The sequence below is a fragment of the Vigna unguiculata genome, chromosome 2 (genome assembly GCF_037176805.1).
Source record: "Vigna unguiculata cultivar grain cowpea cultivar isolate G323 ecotype 2 chromosome 2, ASM3717680v1, whole genome shotgun sequence".
In the NCBI taxonomy this organism is placed as follows: Eukaryota; Viridiplantae; Streptophyta; class Magnoliopsida; order Fabales; family Fabaceae; genus Vigna; species Vigna unguiculata.
Genome location: NC_140793.1, coordinates 3,638,001 through 3,653,112, shown reverse-complemented (window position 1 = coordinate 3,653,112; position 15,112 = coordinate 3,638,001). Strand labels below are relative to the sequence as shown.

At 39.5% G+C, this 15,112-nt stretch overlaps 1 protein-coding gene across 1 annotated transcript; it reads right to left on the bottom strand.

Moving 5' to 3' along the window:
* Positions 1 to 8,200: 8,200 nt before the first annotated feature.
* LOC114174374 (uncharacterized) lies at positions 8,201 to 8,743 on the bottom strand. Its single transcript, XM_028059213.1, has one exon. The coding sequence runs from the start codon at positions 8,741 to 8,743 to the stop codon at positions 8,201 to 8,203; it is 543 nt and encodes a 180-aa protein (XP_027915014.1).
* Positions 8,744 to 15,112: the final 6,369 nt, after the last annotated feature.

The following is a 15,112-nucleotide window of genomic DNA, read 5'->3' as shown; positions in this document are numbered from 1 at the left end:
GGTACGGGGCGGAGACGGGTTTCGCTATCCCATACCCATCCCCGTAGAAAAAATTCATCTCCATCCCCGTACTCAAATCCAACGGGTATCAAACTTTTGTCCCATCCCCATCCCCACAAGGGTAACGGGTATAATCTCGTACCCATACCCATACTCATTTTCTTACTACTTCAATATTATTTTTTATAAAATAATAAAAAATTATGGTAAAGGAAACATAATGTTGTCAAATATTCAATATTAGAAGGATGGTTGTTTGTTTCTTCGATATTAAATACTTTAAAATAAATTATAATTGTTTACATTTTAGATTATAATACCAAATAAAATTTCATGAGAACCAAAACATTTATTAAATTTGCAAATATTAATGAAAAATAGTTGATAAAATTTAAAAATAATTTTTAAAAAATATAAAAGGAAAACAAATATTCAAATTAAAATATATTTTAAATGTTTGTTTTCTAATGATCTCTTTTTTATACACTAATAAAAGTTATAATACATCATTTGATTAAAATGATACAAAAAACAAATAATAATCATAATAAAAGTTTAAAAAAATTATAATTATTTACATTTTAGATTATAATACCAAATAAAATTTCATGAGAACCAAAACATTTATTAAATTTGCAAACAAATAAAATTTAAAATTTAAAAATAATTTTAAAAAAATATAAAAGAAAAACAAATATTCAAATTAAAATATATTTTAAATGTTTGTTTGCTTCAATCGTTTAAATTTTAATGAATCTCTTTTTTATGCACTAATAAAAGTTATAATACATCACTTGATCAAAATGATACAAAGAATAAATAATAGTCATAATAATAAAATTTTAACATAGATCTTGTATCTTTTAAACTTCAATTATGTTGGATGGTGATAAAAAATTATTCATGACAATTACATTAAATTTTTATATTGTAGAAATAAAAGTTATTTATATAATTATAGTGAAAAAATTACAATATGATTGATAATGAGTTAGAAAATAAAAAGAAATAATTAGATAAAATATATTGAAATAGTATTCTACACAATGAAAATAAACAACAAATAAAAATATTAAAAAATTAACAAATATTTAAAAACAATTTGAGAGACTATTGAAAGAAATCGCACAAAGGACAACAAATGTATAATTAAGGGTATGATAAGATGAAAAACAATCTAAGCAAAGTTTTCAAATATCAACATATATACTCAATGGTTGAAAAATAACAAAAATTGTTTTAGTTAAACAAAAGAGTTCTTCAAATGAAACAAAAACTAATAATAATAAGTAAAGAATTTTTTTATATATTACCTAGTAAACGAAATGTTTGTGCTATTAATTACTTAAATTTAGAGTATTACACTTTCTCATATGAAAGGAAAATGTACAATAAATAAGAATATTAAAAAATAATAGAAATATTCAAATGTGAGACATAAATTTTTTTTAATTGACATATACATCTTTTTAACATAATTACATAAAGGTTATGCTAAGATAAAAATGTAATGAAGATGTGAATGAGTTTCATGACAAACCAAATAATTAGAAGAAATAAATAATAGTAAGTATATATATATATATATATATGGTTACTTAATTAATTGTGAATAATTTAATAATTTAAATGGGGACTGGTATTATGGCAGGGATATGTACATCCACATATCCATCCCCATACCCAATTGAAAAGGTCGGGGATTTCCCATACCCATACCCATACCAAGTCAATGCGAGGATTCCACGTCAAAACGGGGACGGGTTCGGGCAATACCCACGGGACCGGGTTTATTTGCCATCTTTACTTCTCGCCTGAGCGAGACCCTCATTTGCTCAACACACAACCCCTCGCCTGGACGAGGATTCAAAAATAACGTGTGACGATTTTCATCGTGACCTCACCTAGGCGAGCTTCTCTCGCTTAAGTGAGAGATTGTGTCACTCAACACTAAAGGGGGTCGCCTGAGCGAAATGCTCGAACCAACACCAATAACGAGTTTCTGCAACTTTCGCTTAGGCGAGAGGGACTCGCTTGGGCGAAAATTGCAGAGGTTTTCCCCTGTTCATGCGTGAAATCAACCAAAACCATACCAAAAACCCAATTTAATCACTACCAAGCACTCCATATTAACAAGCAACCACAATAACATGTTTTACACACATTGGAATCACAAAAGCTTAGTACTCGACCATATCCCATCATCCTGTACCCAAAACCCTCATTCCATTCATCCCAAAAGCTTAAAAGAGACTTTGCAAACAACATCAAATGAACCCATTCTCAGTCTCATCACAGTTAATATGAAATTCCAAACACACAAACATCAATTGAAAATAGCATAATCGAAAATTACAACACATGCGATTTATACACAAAGAGACAACTTCCCATAACCTCTCACTTCGTCTGCTTCTTATAAAAAAAATAAAGTTAATTCATGTCTATCAAGGTTTGAATCCGTGACCCTCCTAATGTTAAATCAATTCATCACCATTCAACCAAATTATCTTTGATGATAATTATTATAATCTCTTGATTATACTATCACTAAACAGGCTCAAATATAATATCAAAATTAATAATAAATCAAATAACACACAATTGGCATACATAGGACTTGAACCCAAGTCCTCTCATACAATCAAGTACTCTCAACCACTTGAGCTAGTACTTTTCTACGCCATACCAATTAACATTTAATTCCATCAAGTTCCCACCACTCGCATTAATTAATTAATTAATTAATTAATTAATTAATTTTCATGAGTCTTACATTCCCCCCACCTTAAAAGAGTTTTCGTCCTCGAAAATAGAACTTACCAAGAAACAAGTGAGGACAAGACCTCCTCATGAGACCTACATCATTTCTTGTGTCATCTCATCCCAAAGCACCTTCACCGTCCTTATCTCCTTCCCCCTTACTTGCTTGACTTGAGCATCTAATATATGAATCGGTTCGACTGGCATGGTCAGATCCTCTCGCACCTGCACCTCAATTGCTTCCAACACATGATCTAGACTTGCAATGTACTTCCTCAATTATGAGACATGGAATACATTATGCAAGTTGGCCAGGTGAGGTGGTAAGGCAATCTCAATGCCACTGCTCCAATCCTCCGTGTAATCTGATAAGGTCCTATAAATCTCGGAGTCAACTTCCTTGATTTAAGAACTCTTCCAATACCTGTGGTTGGAGTAACCCAGAGGAATACATTATCTCCTTCATCAAACACCAATGGCCATCTTCTCTTATCGGCATAAGACTTCTGCCTGCTCTGGGGTGGCTCGCATCCGATCCTGGATTAATCTAACTTTACTAGTCGTTTGTTGCAGAAACTCAGGACCAAGTACAAAAGCTTCACCATCCTGATACCATCATAATGGAGTTCTACACCTCCTCCCATACAATGCTTCATATGGAGCCATGCCAATACTAGAGTGGTAATTGTTATTGTAGGTGAATTCCACTAAGGGTAACACATCATTCCAGTTTTCTAAGTGGTCTAGCACACATGACCTCAATAAATTTTCTAAAGATTTGATGGTCCGCTCAGACTGACCATCCATTTGAGGGTGATAAGCTGAGCTTATTCTCAACTGTGTACCCAATGCAGCTTGCAAAGATTGCCAAAACCGTGATGGGAATCTAGGATCCCGATCTGACACTATGCTCTCGGGTACTCCATGCAACCTCACTACTTCTCGCACATACAATTCTGCTAGCTTGTCGATCGACCACTTCTGATTCATAGGCAAGAAATGTGCACACTTTGTCAGACAGTCTACTATTACCCAAACTGTATCATGGCCCCTTGTCGACCTTGGTAGATGCGTCACAAAATCCATAGAGATATTGTCCCACTTCCACTTAGGTACATTTAGTGGTTGCAGTGTACCGCCTGGCCTTTGATGTTCAATTTTGGCCTTTTGACAAACCAAACATTGAGCATCAAAGTCTGCTACACCCGTCTTCATTCCATTCCACCAAAAGGACTCCTCCAAATCCTTATACATCTTAGTCATACTTGTAACATCCCGTTAGGATATTACGAATTTAATAAAAATAAAATAAAATAATTAATCACATAACATTTAATAATACCTCATTTCCCAAAAACACGGGAAATTTAAACCTTTTTATTAATTCCAAACATTACCAAAGTTCATAAACCATAAAAATTGTACATAACTAAAAAGCCTTTCATCAGAGTTTACAAAATATATCAAAGTCGAATAATATAAAACTCCCAGGCTTTTCCCCCACTCAGCGGCTAAGCCTCACCAGTTCCATCTGCAACATCATCTGCTCCCGTGTACCGCGTACATGATCATCGCCAAACACAAGCAGATAGGGTGAGCTAAAAGATAAAACATAAAAGTACATAAAACACCATATATGTATGTATCAAAAAATAAATACACCAATAACACCCACTTTTCTCTTATCCCGCATGGCCATAACCATGTATATCGATGCACCTCGCAGAAGACTTGTTACCTTCCTTCCACATGGCCACAACCATGCTAGCAGTGTTCTACATCTTCTATTAAGTAACTCAAGGCGTTTTGCTGCCACACCTATCGGCTAGAACCGATAGAGCACGTGCGGATACCATGCTACGGATCACATACCGTAACGCCAGGTGGAGTTCCCAAATACGAACATAGTCTGTAACGTCCCATGACTACCAAACTCGTCAGTGAATCACTGAGGAGGGCAATCCATCTGGACCCATCCGTACTGGCCACAACCAGCACACTCACACCGGCACACTCGCCAACCTGAGCCATAACTCAAAGGTTCCTCGTGTTCATCCACTATCCCGAGCCACAACTCAAGGGAAGTCATTCCGGGCCACAACCCATAGAATGCCACGTGCTTATCCCCTATCCTGAGCCACAACCCAGGGATACGTTCCGGGCCGCAACCCATGGAACACCAGCAAGCCCACCATTAAGATACCCTAGAAGCATGATAGTTCATACATTCCCAAGTCCACCGTCAATCAGTTTAATACCTCATAATCATATGCCTTTAAACACATAATACTACCATTCTTTGTTAAGGTTCAAGCCTTTACCTAAGCACCCTAGTCCATCTCGCTTAAGTTAGATTACCTCGCCCAAGTGAGCACAACAGACAAAACCAACCTCGAACTCTCGCTTGGGCGAGTTACACTCGCTTGGGCGAGATTACATTTCGCCCAAGAATCGCACCTTTCGCCTGGGCTGCAAGTTAAGCTACCATCAAAACATCCTTCGCGTTCTCGCTTAGGCGAGAGACTCTCGCCTGAGCGAGATACTCTTCCGCTCAACACAAGGGAGTTCCCGCCTGGGCGGAATGCCCAAGCCAAACCACCCAACCCTTTCGAGTTCTCGCTTAGGCGAGACTCACTCGCCTAAGCGAGATAATCTTCGCCCAAACTAAAAACCCTCCGCCTGAGCGATAGCCTCGAGCAGATGAAGACTACGAGTCTCTACATGTCTCGCCTGGGCGAGCCTAGCTCGCCTGAGCGAGAATTACAGGTTCTGGCACTGATTCACGCACATAAACACTGCGTCAGAGACTCAAAACACAATTCAAAACATACCAATTCATTCAGCACCATTTCATTATACCTATGAGCACATTTGGACACGAAAATATGCCCCAACCACCCAACCTTGCATAATCACTGAATATACAGAACATAACCCCAATATATACATGCATTTAGGTTAAACTCCAATGAAACAGTACCCAAAACCCACAACCTCAATTTCCCTCATGTGCAGCACGAAATTCAGGCATAACTTCATCAAAATCAATCAGGACAATGCAACTAAGATAGAAATTCGGGTTCAGCTCCCCTAACTTGGAATTTTCCTTGCTTAAAACTTGAATTTGGGGACCTTTCCCGGAACACCAATGCCCTATCTTAGCTTCTCCCCCAAATGGCTCTCAATCGCTCCAAACCTCACTATTCACTCTCAATTTTCGCACTCCTTCTAAGCTTATTAGAAAACAGCCTCTAAAACCCTCTTTCCTTCTCAAATTTTGCCTTTTAAAGAGTCCCTTAATGTGGTTGATGGCAAAAATTGCCCCTTCTGCTAGGGTTGTCTCTACCCCTTTCATATTCATGCCACACTAACTTTTTAGCAAAAATAAAGTTAAATTTGAGTCCACCAAGTTTCGAACCCACACCATGCCAAAGCCAAATCAATACTAAACCATTAGGCCAACTCATGTTTCTTGCTAACACACACAATTCAAGTATTATATCATACGAAATGTGTCCCAACATATTATTAAAATAATAATAACTAAATAACACACAAAGGCATACATAAGACTCGAACCCAAGTCCTCTCACATAATCAAAGTACTCTCAATCACTTGAGCTAGTACTTTTCCACGTCATACACAACCGAATTTAATGTCATAAATACACTACCTACCCGCATTTATTAATTAATTATTGATTTAATTAATTAAATTATGCGGATCTTACAATACTTGGATGTATGCTAAGACGACTGTGATGGCTCTCCTTCAAAATCTGTCTCCTAAATAGAGGTCCTCCAGGTACACACACTCTACCTTTAAACCGTAGGATATCGTCTGCTCCTATTTGATAGTCCTTCCCCTTATCTGTATCCAACCATCCGATAAATTGTTGTAATTCCATATCATGTCCCTAAGCCTCACGGATTTCATTCAAAAACTCATTGGTGACTTTCAACAAGCTACATTGTATGAAATCTTGCCCAAACTGCATTCCTAGATTCATATCGCGGAGTTTCTCAATCAGCTCCAACTCATTTACCATAATGCAAGAAATGTGCATCTTCTTTCAACTCAAAGCGTCGGCAACATTTGCCTTGCCCGGGTGATAGAGCAATTCAAAGTCGTAGTCCTTCAAGTACTCCATCCACCTGCACTACCTCATATTTAACTCCTTCTGATTAAACAAGTATTTCAGACTTTTGTGATCACTGTATACTTGAAATTGGGAGTCGTACAGGTAGTGCCTCCAAGACTTAAGAGCAAACACAATAGCTGCTAGCTCCAAGTCATGAGTCAGATAATTTTTCTTAAGCACCTTCAGCTGACGAGAAGCATACGCTACCAGTCTCCCTTCTTGCATCAATACACACCCCAAACCTTGATATGACGCATCACAGTACACTTCAAACTTCTTTTCAATATCAGGAATTACCAACACTAGGGCGGTAGTCAAACACCTTTTCATCTCCTCAAAACATTCTTCGCACTATTCAGTCCAAGAGAATGACTGATCCTTCCTTGTGAGTTGTGTCAATGGACTCACCTTCTTTGAGAACCCCTCTACAATCCTCCTGTAATAACCTGTCAAGCCCAAGAAACTTCTCACCTCTGTTACTGTCTTAGGCCTTTCCCACTTAAGTATTGTTTCAATCTTAGTCAAGTCCACTACAATACCCTTGGCTGAGATGACATGTCCAAGAAATTGTATTTCTTCAAGCCAAAACTCGCACTTGGACAACTTGCCACACAGTTGGTGTTCTCTGAGTACCTCCAATACCACCCTCAAGTGATCAGCATGTTCTTCCAGAGTCCTCGAGTGGATAAGAATGTCATCAATGAAGACGATAAAAAACTTATCCAACCAGGGTCGAAAAATCCTATTCATGTAATCCATGAATACCGCTGGTGCATTCGTCACTCCAAATGGCATCACCACATATTCATAGTAACCATATATGGACCTAAATGTCGTTTTTGCACATCTTCCAATTTAACCAGAATCTGGTGATATCCCGACCTCAAATCTATTTTGGAGAACACCCTTGCTCCCTTCAACTGGTCTAACAAATCGTCAATCCTTGGCAGCGGATATTTGTTTTTAATTGTCAGTTTAATCAGTTGCCTATAATCCACACAAAGTCGCGAACTCCCGTCCTTCTTCTTCACCAATAAAACTGGAGCTCCCCATGGTGATGGGCTTGGTCAAATAAACTGCTTTTCTAATAACTCCTCAATTTGCTTCTTGAGTTCTGCCAGTTTTGTAGGTGTCATTCTGTATGGAGCCATCGACACTAGACCCACACCAAGAATTAGATCAATTGTGAAGTCGATGTCTCGACTCGGCGGCAATCTTGGCACTTTATCCGAAAAAACATCCGCATATTCACTAGCCATCGGTATAGATTGGATCATCTTTGAAGCATTTTTCTTCTATGGTTTGGCCACCACCAAAAAACATATGGCCCCTCTTTGCAGTTCCATCAATACCAACTGAGTGGAGATCAACTCTAACCCTGCATGTTTTGGGAATACCAAATTGTGCCGTCCACGGTAGATCATGATGTGGTTGTTAAACAGCCAGTCCATCCCCAATATAACGTCCAACCCCTCTAGAGGCAAGTACACCAGGTTCACTTTGAATCTGCGACCTGCCACTTCAATCACACACCCAACACAGACTGAACTAGTAGCCACCTGACCCGAAGATGGAGTTGAAACCAGCAACTCACAGTCCAAGTCACGTCTCTTCAAGCTCAGTTTCGCCGCACATGCATCAGAAATAAAAGAATGCGTTGCTCTAGAGTCGAATAATACAAGCACATTATGCCTCCCAAGTAAACAAGATTGCATGATGAGATTAACTAATTGTGTAGCTTCTATAGAGGTCATAGCAAAGACCCTCCCAGTAGCTCTAGATCTCTCTACTCCAGAGACTGATGGTTTCTTCGTCGCACTAGTCTCTTTTCTGGGCATTGGTTAGCAAAATGCCCCACCTGATCACATATGAAGCAATGGCGACTGCTCCCTTGTCCACTGGTTTGACTCTTCAACTAGGGACAATTCCTCTTCAAGTGTGTTCCCCCATATTGGAAGCATTTAAAGTCTCCAGAGATGGTAGGAGGACGGCTATAAGGCTTCTTCATCTATTTAGCCTCTGCGACATTCCTCTGATGTCGAACAACTAGACCAGGGCCCTTCTCTAGGTGCTTAGCACTCTTGGCCTGTTCCACTAAGACTGGGAATCTTCTCTCCCTTAAAGGCATCACCACCTTCTTCAGCTCATGTTTAAGTCCTCGCTTAAACTTTAGACACTTTCATTCCTCTATAATGGTCTGTGAGTAATACCTGGCCAGATGCTCAAATTTGTTCACATACTCCTGCACTATCATATCTCCTTGTTGTAGTGTGAGGAACTCAGCTTCCCTGTCCTGCCTAGCCGTGTCAGGAAAGTATTTCTCCAGGAACGAGTCCGGAAGCTAGTCCAGTCTACCTGTTCCTCTCGGGTCTGCATCTGTTGTTACATTCCTGCCCACCAATACTTTGTATCCTCATTCAGCAAATAGGTGGCAAATAGGAGCTTCTGCTCATCCTCGCAGTTCATGACCTTGAATATTTTCTCACATTTGTGTAGCCACGCATCCGCTTCATCGGGAGAGACTTTGCTAGTGAACTCTACTGGCATGTGTCGCAAGAAATCCTCCATAGTTGGCACCCTGACTGGCGCAATCACTGCCCTGGGCTGTGCTGCTACAGGAGGCTGCATCGCATCCATCATCCGATGAATGGCCTCCGCAATGTCATCAGCTCCATTTCCATTCCTTCTCCTCCTGTTAGCAGCCATAGCCTAGATACGCCACATCAACTGTTAAGAATCAATTCACTTGGTTTAAGCAAAGTCACTCACACATTTAAGTACTTTCAACATAAACACAAAACGGTCAAACAGTAAGCTCATTCTCCAAAAGCCCCAAAATATTTAAAATATTTTCAAAACTTTTGCTCTAATACCAACTGTAACATCCTAGTAGGATATTACTTAAAAAAAAGTAAACACAACAAAAATAAATTCCTCATTTATTATTAAACCATTTCCCTAAAACGCGGGAAAAATTTAAAACTTTAAAGTTGAATAATCGCTATAAATAGTCATATTACTCACAATTCACTTTTACAGTTTCTAAATCCAAAGTAATGAAAACTATAATCTAATTACATGGAAATTAAATAAAAGTCTTTATAAACAATCCTTGTACTCTGCTCCCACTCTCCGCCACTAAGCATCTCCTGGCTCACCTGAAACATCATTTGCTCCTGGATAACAAGTTACCCGATCATTGCCACACACAAACAGATAGGGTGAGCAATGCACATTGTAACACCCCGTCAGGATATTACGGATTTAAATAAATAAAATAGATAAAACAATAATTACATCGCAATTAATAATACTTCATTTCCCATAAAGCGCGGCAAATTTAAAACTTTATTACTTCCAAATAAAATTCCAAAATTCATAGTCTATAAAACTGAAAATGATACAAAAACCTCTCATAAGAGTTTACAATTTAATTCCAAAACATAAAATATATCTAAAGCTCCCATGCTATCCCCGCTTCGTGGCTAAGTCTCACTAGGACCACCTGCATCAACATCATCTGCTCTCGTGTACCACGTACACGATCATCGCCAAACACAAGCAGATAGGGTGAGCTTAACAGATAAAACATATACCAATATATATGCACATATACAACACATTTATATATAGGCAACACATTCATCCCAAATGAATTCCATCCCTTTTAATTCATACCACCTGGCCACAACCAGGTTATTCGTGTTCTACATCTTTTAGTGATTACTTCGAGGTGACTTGCTACCATACCTATCAGCCACAACCGATAGAGCACATGCGGGAAACCATGTTACAGATGATACACCGTAATGCTAGGTGGAGTTCCCAAATACGAACATAGTTCGCAACGTCCCAAGACTACCAAACTCGTAAGTCAACTATTGAGGAGGGTAATCTTTCTGGACCCATCCGTACTGGCCACAACCAGCACACTCGCCAACCCAAGCCACAACTCAAGAGTTCCTCGTGTTCATTCGCCATCCCGAGCCACAACTCAAGAGATGTTATTCCGAGCTACAACTCAAGGAATACCATGTGCTTTAACCCCTATCCCGAGCCACAACTCAAGGTATACGTTCTAAGCCACAACTCAAGGAACATCAGCAATCTCACCTTTGAAGCCTCACCATAAGCCTTGTAGATCACGCCCACAGAATCAAGAACACCAATACTGTTGTAGTAAAAATCGCCTGCCAGGGGACACATACCACCAGACGCTACGCGCTTCTAGACCGCCTGGAAGGTGTGATGGGTCGAACCTTTGTTCATATTAAATATTTAAATTTTGGGAAGTTAACATTATTTTCACGCTTAAGAAATGATATTAGTTGCATCATATTTGTTTGGATAATCTTAAGTTAAATAATGCAACTAGAATTTGATTTAAGTCCTTAAGATTATGAATAGTGAATATTTTAAGTCATAAAATAAGTCCCAAAATAATTTTGGAGAGGAATAGTTTAGGTACTAAATGCACCCCCAATTCTCATGTTTACACCCCTTTTTGTTCAATTAGAATAATTATTTCAGAGAAAAAGACATTTCTGGAGCTAACTACACCCCCTATTTTCAGGTTTACACCCCCTTCTGTAATTTAACTTTCAATTTATGTTCTGCACCCCTCCTTTTTACTAAGTTGCATCCCTAATGTCACTTAAAATCTAGTCCAGTAGATTTCGCCACGTGGCAATCCTCCACTTACTAAATTAACCAATGACAGTTTGCCACATCATCAATCCTCCACTGACTCAAATAACCAATCAATGTTTGCCACATCATCATCTCCTTCCCAACACAAACCCTAACCCTAATCTTTCCTTCTCTCTCTTCTGCACCAATCCACTTCGCAATCGCCACACTCTGCAGCCGCTACACTCCGCAGTTGTCATCTTCCATGGCCGCCATCCACGTTCGACTGTCGCTGCAGCTCGTCGGACGCAGCCCCTGTCGCACCATCACGGAAACCAAAGCCCACACCGCTACTGCAATCGGAGTCTGCGCCTGCTTTGTCTCCTCCGCACGTCCTGCAGCCACCACCACGCCGTGACGACAATTGTAGGGACAACGACCACCGTCTTCTCGCATTGATGTCTCTGGCACGCGCCTCCGGCAGCACCTCCGTGCCAGCATACCAGGTGCAAAATAAATAATATGGGAAGCAGCCAGACAAAGTTCCACATGGTGGTTCAGGGAAAGCTTTCACCCTTATCTCTAATTCCGAACCTGATTCTGTACCTTCTAAGAACCAGGTCGTTGCATCAAATTTAAATTATGTTTCTCCCCTTTTTTACCCTTCAAGTTTTCCAACAAAGATACAAGTGTGCCATCAAAAGGGGGATATCCCAATTGCTGCTGCAAGTTTTGGAACGCGAACCCATCGCCACAGCACCATGCTCAACACGTTCTTGGCAGCATCACCGTCACCTGCAACCTCGGCCATTCGTGCGACCATCGCTGCAGTTCTAGAACGCGAACCCATCTCCACTTTTCCGCAACAGCAGTGGAATCAGCCCCTTCGGCGTTTCTGCCGCCATCGCGGCAACCCCGGTAACCTTCGCGCAACCACTCATGGCAGTCAAATCCTAATGGAGAGACTTCCCTGACACGTAGCAGTCTCTCAATAGACTGTTAGAAAGTCAAGACTGGTCAACCAGTCAACTCTGGCAAGGGCGGTCAACATTGGCCAAATTGTCTATTTTACGCTATTTTTGGCAGGTGGTTCCTCTACAGAAACCCTAAATGGCCTAGAAAGGAAAAGATAGTCTGACGGCAATTCATTGCCAACCAGACTGTTTCTGGAAATTTCCAGAAACCATAAATTAAAAAGGAAATAAAATATCAATCATGATCATACCAAATACAACATACTAATCAAAATTAAATTAATCAACGCATGAAATTACCCTATTTAGCATCCCATTCCAATTTAAAATAAAGTTAACGCGTAAAGCTCCCCTAACCTGGTTTCTTTAGCTTAGCTTTGACTCTTGCAAGCTCTCTCTTGATCACCAATGTCCTCCTTTGTTTTTTTCTCTCAACTCAGTCCTCAAAACCTCACTCAAAACTCACCAAAACTCAAAAATTTGTGCTCTCTTTTGCAACCACAATGACAGCCCAACCAAACCTTCTCTCTTACCTCAAAATGGCCTTTAAAATGGTCTTAATGTGGGTTTAATGTAAAAAAAAAAACGAAAATGGCATTAATCCTAATTTAATTACCATTCAATGTCCTAATTCAATTCTCTTTTCAAGCCACCCTTGGCTGCCATGTCCATTAGGGTTTTCCTTTAACCCTTCAAGTTCAAGCCAAAGCAAAAAAAAAAAATAGCAAAAACGAAGTTTAATTTGGATTCTCCAACGCTCGAACCCACAACCATACCAAAGCCAAATCAATGCTAAACCATCAAGCCAATAAATGCTTCTTGCTAACTAATATAATTCAAGTATTATATTATTCCACTACATGATTAACATATATTTAAAACAATAACAAATAAATACACACAAATGGCATACATAGGACTTGAAACCAAGTCCTTACACACAATTAAGTACTCTCAACCACTTGAGCTAGTACTTTTCCACATCATACAGATTAGAATTTAATGTCATAAAGGCTTTCTCTACCCGCATTTATTAATTATTTATTTATTTAATTAATTAAATTCTACGGGTCTTACACACATAGATATAAATAAATATGAAAATAAACCCACCCAACTATCTCATAATTGTTTAACTATTAAAGTAATGGAAACACCCACTTTCCCACACTCATAATCATTATGAGTTCATGCATGTACTATATATCATGGGACTTCCTATGCTTCCACGACCCTCCTCGCTCGTGGTCCAACCTACAAGCCTATCCTGCTCGTACTCCTGCTTCATGAACTCCCTTAATCGTCATTCGAACTCCTCGCTTAGACCCAGACCGCATACCCGCCTTTTGCTATTATGAACTCCCTCGCTCATAGCATTCTCAAGTTGAGCATGAGATGAACTCCCTCGCTCACTCATCCCAACGAGAGTACCTCTAGTGAACTAAATTGTTCACGTTCTGCATGCGGTCAACCAATCACGAACTCCTAGCTCGCGACTCAATCCAAGCACATCCCAGATCCTATGGACTTAGTCTTTCAAGCCCAAACACCACAAACACATGCCTATAATTCCCATAATTAGGAAATATCAACCAAACCATCTCAAATAGTACACCTAAACCTGACTTCTCACCATTCTCGCTTAAGTTAAGGGTCTTCGCCCAAGCGAGTCCATCTGTCTCGCTTAAGCTGAACCACCTCGCCTGAACGAGTTTGAAATAGTGGCTTCACCACGATCTCTCGCTTAGGCGAGACCTTCTCGCCTGAGCGAGACCCTCATTCGCTCAACACACAACCCCTCGCCTGGACGAGGATTTAAAATCAATGTGTGACGATTTTCATCGTGACCTCGCCTAGGCGAGCTACTCTTGCTTAAGCGAGAGATTGTGTTGCTCAACAATAAAGGGGGTCGCCTAAGCGAAACGCTCGAACCAACACTAGTAACGAGTTTCTGCAACGTTTTCTTAGGCGAGAGGGACTCGCTTGGGGGAAAATTACAGAGGTTTTCCCCTGTTCATGCGTGAAATCAACCAAAACCATACCAAAAACCCAATTTAATCACTACCAAGCACTCCATATTAACAAGCAACCACAAGAACATGTTTTACACACATTAGAATCACAAAAGCTTAGTACTCGACCATAACCCATCATCCTGTACCCAAAACCCTCATTCCATTCATCCTAAAATCTTAAAGAAGACTTTGCAAATAACATCAAATGAACCTATTCTCAGTCTCATCACAGTTAATACGAAATTCCCAACACACAAACATCAATTGAAAATAGCATAATCGAAAATTACAACACATGCGATTTATACACAAAGTGTAAACTTCCCCTAACCTAGAATCCTTGCTTAAAATTGGGAAAATTAGTGTTCCTTTGTTCACCAAGCTTTGCCTCAACTTTCTCCCAATTCAGCCTCTTGTGCACCCAAAAACTCATCTCTCACTCTCTAATTTCTTTTCTCTTAAAATGACCTTTTATATGTGTCTTAATTAGGGGTTTAAGTGCTAAAACGAGATGGGCTTAATGGTGTGTTTAATTTCCATTCAAGGGTAATTACTTAGTGGTTTTTCAGCCCCTTTCTACTAGGTTTTC

Coding starts and splice junctions, on each gene's coding strand:
- LOC114174374 (XM_028059213.1), bottom strand. CDS start 8,743: ATGCCCAGAAAAGAGACTAGTGCGACGAAGAAACCATCAGTCTCTGGA.